This window comes from Peromyscus californicus, unplaced genomic scaffold (genome assembly GCF_007827085.1).
Source record: "Peromyscus californicus insignis strain IS unplaced genomic scaffold, ASM782708v3 Scaffold_4__1_contigs__length_199733344, whole genome shotgun sequence".
Taxonomy (NCBI): domain Eukaryota; kingdom Metazoa; phylum Chordata; class Mammalia; order Rodentia; family Cricetidae; genus Peromyscus; species Peromyscus californicus.
In genome coordinates this window covers 81,506,260-81,516,550 of record NW_026294562.1, presented here as the reverse complement: position 1 = coordinate 81,516,550, position 10,291 = coordinate 81,506,260, and the positions used below count along the sequence as shown (strand labels likewise).

The following is a 10,291-nucleotide window of genomic DNA, read 5'->3' as shown; positions in this document are numbered from 1 at the left end:
AAACCAACTCCCACAAGTTGTCCTCTGATTTCCATCATACATGTGCTCACCACACACACCATATACAAACACATCATAACAAGTGGAATAAAAAAAGAAAAGAAAGAAAGGACAGAGCCAGCAAAGTGACTCACCAGGTAAAGATTCTTGCTGTGCAAGCCTGGAGACCTGAGTTTGATCCCTAGAAATCATGTAAATGTGACAAGAAAGCACCAACTCCACAAGAGGAGTTTCTTCTGACCACTCATGCACCAGGGCACGTCCTCCACCTTCCCACACACATACATCACACATATAAACACACAACAACAGCAATAGTAACAACTCCCACAGCTATAATCTGTTGGCTCTAGGCAGGGCAAGACTCCAGAACAAACAAAATCAGGAGAGTTGTCTTCACAAAAACATAATAATAACAATAACAACAACAACAATAATAATAAAACTCTTTTGAGGGGGCTGGAGAGTTGGTTTAATGGTTAAGAGTCTGCCAGTGCTCTTCCAGAGAACCAGGTTCGATCCCCAGCACCCATATGGTGCCTCACAACCATCTGTAACTCCAGTTCCAGGAGATCTGATGCCCTCTTCTGGCCTCCACAGACTCTGTACTTCTGTGGCACAGATATATGTGGAGACAAAACACAAACAAATAAAATGAAATAATTTTTTATTTCTTTTCCTTTCTCCCTTTTTTTGGGCGGGGGGCAACCCTGACTGTCCTGGAACTCACTCTGTAGACCAGGCTGGCCTTGAACTTACTGCCTGCCTCTGCTTCCCAAGTGATGGGATTAAAGGTATATGCCATCATTGCCTGTCTAAAAAAATTGTTTTAATTAAAAAATAAATAAATGAACTGTCTTTATTAAGAAAATCCTAGCCGGGCGGTGATGGCGCACGCCTTTAATCCTAGCACTCGGGAGGCAGAGCCAGGCGGATCTCTGTGAGTTCGAGGCCAGCCTGGTCTCCAAAGCGAGTTCCAGGAAAGGCGCAAAGCTACACAGAGAAACCCTGTCTCGAAAAACCAAAAAAAAAAAAAAAAAAAAAAAAAAAAAAGAAAATCCTAGGGGCTGGAGAGATAGCTCAGAGGTTAAGAGCACTGACTGCTCTTCCAGAGGTCCTGAGTTTAATTCCCAGCAACCACATGGTGGCTCACAACCATCTATAATGAGATCTGGCACCCTCCCCTGTATACATAGTAAATAAAAAATCTTTAAAAAAAAAAAAAGAAAGAAAGAAAGAAAGAAAGAAAGAAAGAAAGAAAGAAAAGAAAATCCCAGAGCTGGAGAGATGGCTCAGGAGTTAAGTGCACTGGCTGCTCTTCCGGAGGACCCAGGTTTCCAATGCTCTCTTCTGGCCTGAGGGGCACTAGGCAAACACATAGTGCAGAGATACATGCAGGCAAAAGAAACGCCAAGCATATGAAATAAATAAACAATTTCTTTTTGAAAACGAAAAAAAGAAAATCCCAACACTTGGCAGACTTCAGGGCTAGCCACAGCTACTAAGGAGTTTCAGTTTGGGCTACTTGAGACTTTTCTCAGAGAGAGAGACAGAGACAGAGAGACAGAGAGAGAGAGAGAGAGAGAGAGAGAGAGAGAGAGAGAGAGAGAGAGAGAAACAAAGCAAGTGCCCAGCAGCGCACACACCATGGTGCTGTTTGGGGGTGGGGGTGGGGGACATCTAGAGGAACAGCATAAAGCTGGTAAGTGTCTATAGGAAAGAAGTCAGAGGCTTGGAGAGTTGGGGTTATAATATGTTTTGCTTCATAAGAATTCTTCATCCCACACCATTTCACGGCATGCTTGCAAGCAGGTTTCAAAGCTATCACTGTTCTCCACTTTTGCGGTCTCTGAGGAGTGAAGTACCGAGCCAGAGTCACACTCACCCCCTCCCTGCCTGTGTAAGTCTCCTGGGCTTCAGTCAAGCAGAGGAGGCAAAAAAGAGGGGGTAAGTGCTAGGGGAGCTTCTGGCCTCCCCCATGATGGCCGAGTGCTTCTGTCTGCTGCTATCAACACCCTTATGGCTCCGAGGAACAGCTACCTCACTTGCTTTCCCCAAACCCCAAGTTCTTCCCTAAATGCCTGGAACAGTGTGTCCTGTAAAGGAACATACTTACTTGAGTTTTGAAGGTCTCCTCAATATCAGCACTCAGCGTGCTCCACTTATCAGCTTCCTGGAGAGATTCTGCAGCAAGCTGCATCCTGGACTTCACCTGGTCAAGCTCTACCAGCACCTGAAAGAGAAACAGTGTGCACAGTTCAGAAACAGTCCTCTTCTCTCCGCCTTCGGTGACCCGAAACAGTGTTTTATGAGTGTCCTTCACTACAGATTATTATTATTATTATTATTATTATTATTATTATTATTATTACTAATGCCCTCTTCTTTCTGCATGCACGCCTACATGCCAGAAGAGGGCATTAGATCCCATTATAGGTGGTTGTGAGCCACCATGTGGTTGCTGGGAACTGAACTCAGGTCCTCTGCAAGGGCAGCCAGTGCTTTTAACTGCTGAGCCATCTCTCCAGCTTCACCTAGCTAATTTGGCTGAGAAGACAAGTTAGGTGGAGAGGCAGCCTGAGAGCCAGGTAGAGTTCTGAATTCTAAATCTCCTGTGAACGAGAGCATCTGCTGAATAGAAGAACCCACACCGAAGACAGACGCCAAACAAAGTACCTGCATCGACTGCGAAGTGTCCTGCTCGAATTTTTTAATGTCCTCTTTGACAAGAATCATTTGTTCTTTCAGAAAAGATGCCTCCTGCTTCAGGGCTTCCACATCCCGGAGCACTTTGGGCATGTTTTGAAGGGCCTGGAGACTTGTTTCTGCAGCAAAAATTCAAGAATGGCAATGTGTACAAGTGGTGGAAACTGGAGCTGGTCCAGTGGGAAATTATCACACCTGTGATGACAGAAAGGAAACTTTCCCTACAGCATTACCAGTCAGCTTTGAGAACCTGCAGGGGCTGTGGGGCAAAACAGGGATCAATGAGGAGACCTCAGCCAGGACCATGTCCTCAGTAGAATGAGGAGTGAAACTGTGTGCTTCAGAAACAAGCAATCAACATCAGCCTGACCCAAGGCCAACAGAAAGAATGAAGGACACAGGTGTGGTAGTGTGAGCCTGTAATCCCAACCCTTAGGAAGCTGAGGCAGGAGGATGACTGTGAAAAGTGGTGATGGCTCCATGACTTAAGAACAATTATGCTCTCTCAGAGAACAGAATATGGATAGGGCCTGTAACTCTAGCTCCAAAGGATTTGAAGCTCCCCTCCTGGCCTCTGTGGGCACCTGCACACACACACACACACACACATGCACATAAAAGAAAATAAATCTTAAACAAAACCCAAGAGCTGGGGCTGTAGCTCAGCGGCAACGCACTTGTCAAGTATTATGTGAATTTAACTCCCATCTGCTTGCCATGGTCTTTATTTTTTTCTTGTTTTTGTATTTTTATTTTATTTTATTTTATTTTATTTTTGGTTTTTTGAGACAGGGTTTCTCTGTGTAGCTTTGCGCCTTTCCTGGATCTCGCGCTGTAGACCAGGCTGGCCTCGAACTCACAGAGATCCGCCTGCCTCTGCCTCCCGAGTGCTGGGATTAAAGGCGTGCGCCACCACCGCCCGGCCTGTATTTTTATTTTGTTGGACTTTTTCTTGGACACTTTTCCTCTAATTCCAACCTTTTCAGGAATATACTTAGTTTTCCTAATTATATAAGGAAGAATTCTAAAAAGCTTCCTGAGAGTTGGGATTACAAGCACACGCTAGCACACCTGTGGCTACCACACCTGTGCCCTTCGTTCTTTCCTGTAGCCTGTTGGTTTGGGGTCAGGTTGATGTCAATGGCCTGCTTCTGAAGCACACAGTTTCATTCATCACTCTATGGAGGACATGGTCCTGGCTGAGGTCATCTCACTGACCTCCGCTTTATCACACATTCCCTGCAACTTTAAAGGTCTACCTGGCTTCAACGTAGGGGAAAGGTGTATTGATCAAGTGACCTTCAAATATGTTTTCACTTTTGAACTAAGTTGAGGACACCTTTAACAGATGTTGGTCCAAAACAAGTTGCTGCTACATGTCTCTGCTGACCCAAGACCATCAGTGATGCCGCAAATGGACTTTTTAACTACCTGAGAGCATTTGAGATGAGAGGCTAGGAACTCTAATTTGAGCTTCTGAGTGTCTGGTGTGCTCAGAATCTGAGAAGAGTCTTCAAAGTGAAACTGAGGGCAGGGGACAGGACATGTCTGAGCTACCAACGAAAGCAGCCCTGTCTCATGTTTTCCCTTAATACATGTGTAAACTTTTGGAAATGCATAAGGTGAACGCCAGCTCCCTGGGTGCTGTGGCTGCCATACTTATAAACATAAAAACAGAATCATACACAACCCCTGGGTGCTTTTACAAATTTGGGAACCTATGAGGATGTTTGTACACAACATGGCCCTGGCTGCTGCACTTGGAGCCCATTGCAACAGACTAGAGGCATGAACACCATGGTCGTCCTGAGCATGTTTCAACATCATCTAGCCTCTCATCTGGTAGATGTGAGACAGGGTCCAAGATCTGCATTTCTAACACCTCTGAACACAAGGATGTGGGTCCCAGAAGCCTCTGCTCCCACACTCAGACTGAGGGAAAACATACCCCGAAACTGAACTGCATGCAGTACCATAACCCAGGCTAGGTGGCACTGTGGAGTAGCAAGGAGAGGCATTGATTCATGTTCATATTCTCTCTCTCTCTGGACTCATGCCCATCCATACATCCTCATTCTCTCTCTTTTTCTCTTCTCTCTCTCTCTCATATGCACAAATAAATAAATGCAATATTAAATTTAAAAAATTTGGTCATAAATCTGCAGGACATAGTGGCTCAGACCTGCAATCCCAGGCACTCAAGCTTATGAGGCAAGATCTTCCTTGGGACACAGAGTGAGTTCAAGGCCAGCCTGGGCACCTTAGTAAGACTGCCACAAAATAACATGCAAGGACCTAGATTTAATACACACACATGCACAGGCACAGGCATACACGCACGCACGCACGCACGCACGCACACACGCACACACGCACAGCGCGTGCTAAAAGTGTCTTCATTCAGGATGACCCATCTTCCTCATATTACAATGGATTTGTGTCCTTCCCATCTACTGCTAAGTACTAGGATCAGCTAACTATTTAATACTCTCAAAAGTGCTTCCTTATGCCAGACATGATGGAACATATCTATAATCCCAGGACTTGGGAGTCAAAGGTCACCCTTCACTATAAAGCAAGTTCAAGGCCAGGATGGGCCACATGAGACCCTATCTACCCCACAACTCCCCAAAGGACTTTTTTCAAGATTTATGTTTTAGGGCTGAAGAGATGGCTCAGAGATTAAGAGCACTGGCTGCTCTTCCAGAGGTCCTGAGTTCAATTCCCAGCAACCACACAGTGGCTCACAACCATCTATAATAAGATCTGGTGCCCTCTTTGGGCATGCCGGCAGAACACTGTATACATAATAAGTAAATCTTTTTTTAAAAAAAATTATGTTTTAATTACATTCTGTGTCTGCGTGTCGGTTCAGGCATGCCCAAGGTCACTGAATCCCCTGGAACTGGAGTTACAGGTAGTTGTGAGTTACTGTATGTAGGTGCTGGGAATTAAACTCAGGTCCTCTACATGTGTAATGTGTGTTCTTAACCACTGAGCCACTCCAACATCAAAAAAGCTTTTTTTTTTTTTTTTAAGCTTGGTGGGGACACTTATCTGTAATCCCAGAATTAGGGAAGCTGGGGCAGAATGAGAATCACTGTGAGTGTGTGTGTGTGTGTGTGTGTGTGTCTGTCTGTCTGTCTGTCTGTGTACGCGCGCCCGTTCTGTCTGTCTGTGTACGCGCGCCCGTTCTGGTATAGCTCAGGCTGGCCTCAAACTCACTTTGCAACCGAAGCTAGCCTTGAATTCCTGATCCTCCACCACCACCTCCCTAGTGCTAAAATTACAGGTGGCTGCCACCAAGTCCAACTTTTTTCTTTTCTTTTTTTCTTTTTTTAGGTTTCAAAGGAAATGTTATGGCTTCACCACAGGTGACAACCAAAGTCCAAACCTAACTCAGACTACCGCAGGGCTAGCTTTCCCACTAAAGGAGAGGCTTGGCCCCTGGGCCCGGTCCTGCAGTCGGGCACTCAGGGTGGGTCAGGTGGGCGTCTGCGCGGCTCACCCTCCACGGCGTGGTTCACCTCCTGGATGAACAGCTGCAGCTTCATCACCAGGGTGGCTGCGTGGCCGTCCGCCTTCCCGGCCGCCGCCCCGTCTTTGGGGCTGGCTCTGAAGGCGGCATTGATCCAGTCCTTCACGTCGAAGTCGTCGGCCAAGAACTTGGAGAAGTCCATGGCGCGCGGCCTCCGAGCTGGCGCCGGGCGACACAGCCTTCGGGGCCGCAGCCGGAACCCACCGCGCCGCAACTAGCCGCCCCGTCAGCGCGCACTCGATGAGGCCGATGTCCCTCGTCGCGTGCCGTACTTCTTCCGGAAGTCAGTGCCCGTTACCATAGCGACCCGCTCGCGCTGGTGGCCGCGAGCCCCGCGCTATCCTAGCAAGTACAACAGTCCTTTTCCTGCTAATACTTTCCGAGCACCAAAGTGCTTCCTAGAAAATCGTCCCGTGCGTCTGCGCATCTAACCCCGAAGTCCCCATGAGGACTATTACTCTTCTAGCGTGTGACGAAGGACTGAGGCGCTTGGCAACGGGTTCAGCCGCCGAGCTAGGAAGTGGCTCTGTTGGGCCGGCTGAGTGAAGGGACTTGCCACCGTGCCTGAGTATCTGAGTTCGACTCCCGGGACCCGCGAGTGGAAGGCGAGAACTGACACCCGCAAGTTGTCCTCTGACCTCCATGCGCATGTGTCCTCAACACATACACACATTCCTCTAAATAAATAATAAATAAAATGAAATTTAAAAAAGGAAATTGGCAGCCGGGCGTTCTAGCCATAGTTGCTTCCGTTCGTTCCTGAACTGACCTATCCGAGAAAGTACCAGTCTTTACACTCCTGTTTCTTCTAACCTAGAACAACTTGACGCCTGACAGAACAGCGGAGAGACATAAACTCAGTGTAACTATGAGTAATGTTGCTACTTTTCCGTTCTCACTCAATGCACACAGCAGTTTGCTTTTCAGTTTATTTCATGTGGCTAAGTGTTTTGCCTGTATATATGTCTGTGAACCTCTTGCGTGCCTGGTGCCCGCAAAGGCCAGACGAAGATGAAGAATCTGGAAGTGGAATTTTACAGGCGGTTATGGGTGCTGGGAGTCGAACACAGGTCCTCTAGAAGAGTAGTCAGTACCCTTAACCGCTGGGTCGTGTCTCCAGCCCTTCATAAATCTTAAATGTCTATGGGATTGATAATGGTATCCCCTCTTTATTTCTGATTTAATTTTAACAATCTTCAAAAAGCCAACTGTTCCTTCAATTTTTCCATTTCTTGCTTCCATCCATTTCTTCACTGATCAGTTTCCTTTTTTTCTTCTTTCTCTGAGTTTGTTTGCTTTTGTCTAGTGTAGCAAAGTAGATTTTGTTTGTTTGTTTGTTTGTTTGAAGACACAGCCTTATTCGATAGTCCTTCCAGCCTGGAATTCAAAGGCAGTCCTCCTGATTGAGCCTCCCAGGTGCTGGGCAATTCCTGGCTTGAGCCACCATATCATGTTCTGGTGTTGCTTTCTAATTCAATTCCGTGTATTTGGAAAACATACTTGGTATGACCTAAACCATTCTAGATGTGCAGAGACTTGTGATGGTCTATCATGGAGGAGGTGCTATGCGCATTTGAAAATATGTACAGCATGAAGAACGAGGATGTGATGTGAAATAAAGGATTTAGCTAAAGATAACAAGTGAAAGAAGCCAGAAGCAGGAGGACAAAGGCCCATGTGTTCTCTCACTCTTGGATCTAAATTTTATATAAATACCTAAAACCACATCCGACCTGAAAGCAGAAGGGAGACAGAGGAGGAAGAAAGGAAAATGGAAGGGGAATGGGACCAAGAGGGGGGTATTCAGAAGGGAATATACTTAAAGTACACAGTACAGTTGAAATGAACTGCCTTTATAGAAACCCAGCACTATGTATAATGAACATTCACTATGAAGAGGAGGAAGAAAACCCCATGTCTAACTGAGTGTGGTGATGCATGCCTGTAATCCCAGCACTAAGGAAGCAGAAACAGGATTGCCTTGAGTTTGAGGCCATTCAGGCCTATATAGCAAGACCCTGTCTCCTAAAAACCAACTAAAAACAAACTAAACAGCAAAAAAAGAAATATCTGCAGACATTGGGTAAATGTTCCATAGATTTTAGTAAATATGGGAATTAGTCTTCTTCAAAATTCTTGTCCTTGCCCATCTTCTGAGTTGTCCCACCAATTATTGAAAGACTTTAAATCTCCAACTCATTATTGTTAGCCAGGCGCAGTGGCCCACACCTTTAATTCCAGCACCCAGGAGGCAGAGGCAGGTCCATCTCTGTGAGTTCAAGGTTAGCCTGGTCCACACTATGAGTTCCAGAACAGTCAGGGCTATGTAGAGACCTCCATCTGAAAAACCAAAACAGAATGAAATTTGTATTGTACTGCCCATTTTTCTGTCCAGCTGTATTTATTTTTGCTTCAGGTTCTTCAGGGCTCTGATACTAGGTATATGCACTTGTAACTTATCTTGCTGCAGTATTAACCTAATATCAAATATACCTTTTATCTCCAGAAATATCTTAAAGCCTATTCTCTTTTTTTTATTTCATTTTTGTTTTGTTTGTTTTCTTCAAGACAGCATTTCTCTGTGTAGCCTTGGCTTTCCTCTATAGACCAGGCTGGCCTCAAAGCCTATTTTCTAGCTTACCTGGGCTAAATTTTCTTAGTATATTTCCCCTGTGGTATGTGTCCACTGGTGTCACTGAGGTTCAGGCTATTTTTTTATGTTTTTTTTTTCCTTTTTAGATTCATTTTATATATTTTTTTTTTTTTTTTTTGGTTTTTTGAGACAGGGTTTCTCTGTGTAGCTTTGCGCCTCTCCTGGAACTCACTTGGTAGCCCAGGCTGGCCTCGAACTCACAGAGATCCGCCTGGCTCTGCCTCCCGAGTGCTGGGATTAAAGGCGTACGCCACCACCGCCCGGCCCATTTTATAATTTTTAAATCATGTGTATATCTGTGTGGGTTTGGTCACTTGTGAATGGATGTACCCAGAATCCAGAAAATGACATCGGATTTCCTAGAGCTTGAGTTAGGCGGCTGTAAACCACCCAATATGGATGCTGGGAACCAAACCTAGATTCTCTGAAAGAGCAGCATGTGCTCTCAACTGCCGTTGCTGTTTCTTTATATAGCATTCCACATTCACAAAGCTTTGATCCTTTCAAAGGATCCTTGTGTGCATGGGTATGGTTAGTGCTGTCAGCTTGACAGCATCTAAAATCAGTTAGGAGATGAGCCTCTGGGCATGACTGTGAGGGATATAAACCCCTCCCCAGATAGGGTTTCTGTGTGTGTCAGCCCTGGCTGTCCCGGAACTTGCTTTGCAGACCAAGCTGGCCTCGGACTCCCAGAGATCTGCCTGACTCTTCCTCCTGAGGACTGGGATTAAAGACATGCACCACCATGCCGGGCTCTTTATTATTACGTGTGTATGCATTTGTCTGTATGAACAAGGGTGTGCAGACACCGTGGAACCTGTGTGGAAGGTGGAGGTATGCCTCGGGTAATGGTCCTTGCTTCCACCTTTTGATGGGCATCTCTGTAGTTTTCCACTTTGTGTACTAGGTTAGCAGCCCAAGAACTCGCAGGAATTCTCCAGTCTCGGTTCTCCTTAGTAGCACTGGGATCTCAGATGCTCCTTCCAAGAGTCCAGCCTTTTCATGGGTTCTGGGGACAAACACAGGTACGCACACTTGCACAGCAAACACTTTTACCCACTGACATCTCTCCAGTCTGGGTGTGTGTGTGAGAGCGCATGTGTGTGCATACAAGGTCTCGTGTTACCCAAACCGGTACTTCTGCTCTTCCTGCATCTACCTCTCTACTGCTGAGAGATTGCTTACAGGCTTGCACCACCTCAGCAGCTGTGCTGCCGTTACCACTGTTCAAGGAAACACAAGTGGAGAAAAGTGTTAAGCCACTGGAGCGTCGTGTTTTCTCATTTCTCATATCAGGTTCTAACTCTAACAAATACAGTCATGCCGTGGAGGAACTAACTGGAGAGCAGCAGGTACCACTAGTCAGCTGGCTAAAGAAAACTCTCAGATGAGGT

The 10,291-nt window shown here is 46.0% G+C and overlaps 1 protein-coding gene across 5 annotated transcripts in view; it reads right to left on the bottom strand.

The window, feature by feature from the left end:
• Cog7 (component of oligomeric golgi complex 7) overlaps positions 1–6,528 on the bottom strand; it is a 109,931-nt gene extending 103,403 nt beyond the window's left edge. For 2 of the 5 annotated variants that reach the window (XM_052761304.1, XM_052761303.1), the window contains exons 1-3: positions 6,215–6,523; positions 2,677–2,825; positions 2,117–2,233 (exon numbers count right to left, since the gene is read on the bottom strand). In XM_052761304.1, coding sequence (XP_052617264.1) covers positions 2,117–2,233; positions 2,677–2,825; positions 6,215–6,386 — 438 coding nt within the window. In that variant the 5' untranslated portion in view covers positions 6,387–6,523. Of the gene's footprint in view, positions 1–2,116; positions 2,234–2,676; positions 2,826–6,214 lie in introns of all 5 variants that reach the window. The other 3 variants (XM_052761300.1, XM_052761305.1, XM_052761301.1) reach the window with 3 other exon arrangements.
• Positions 6,529–10,291: the final 3,763 nt, after the last annotated feature.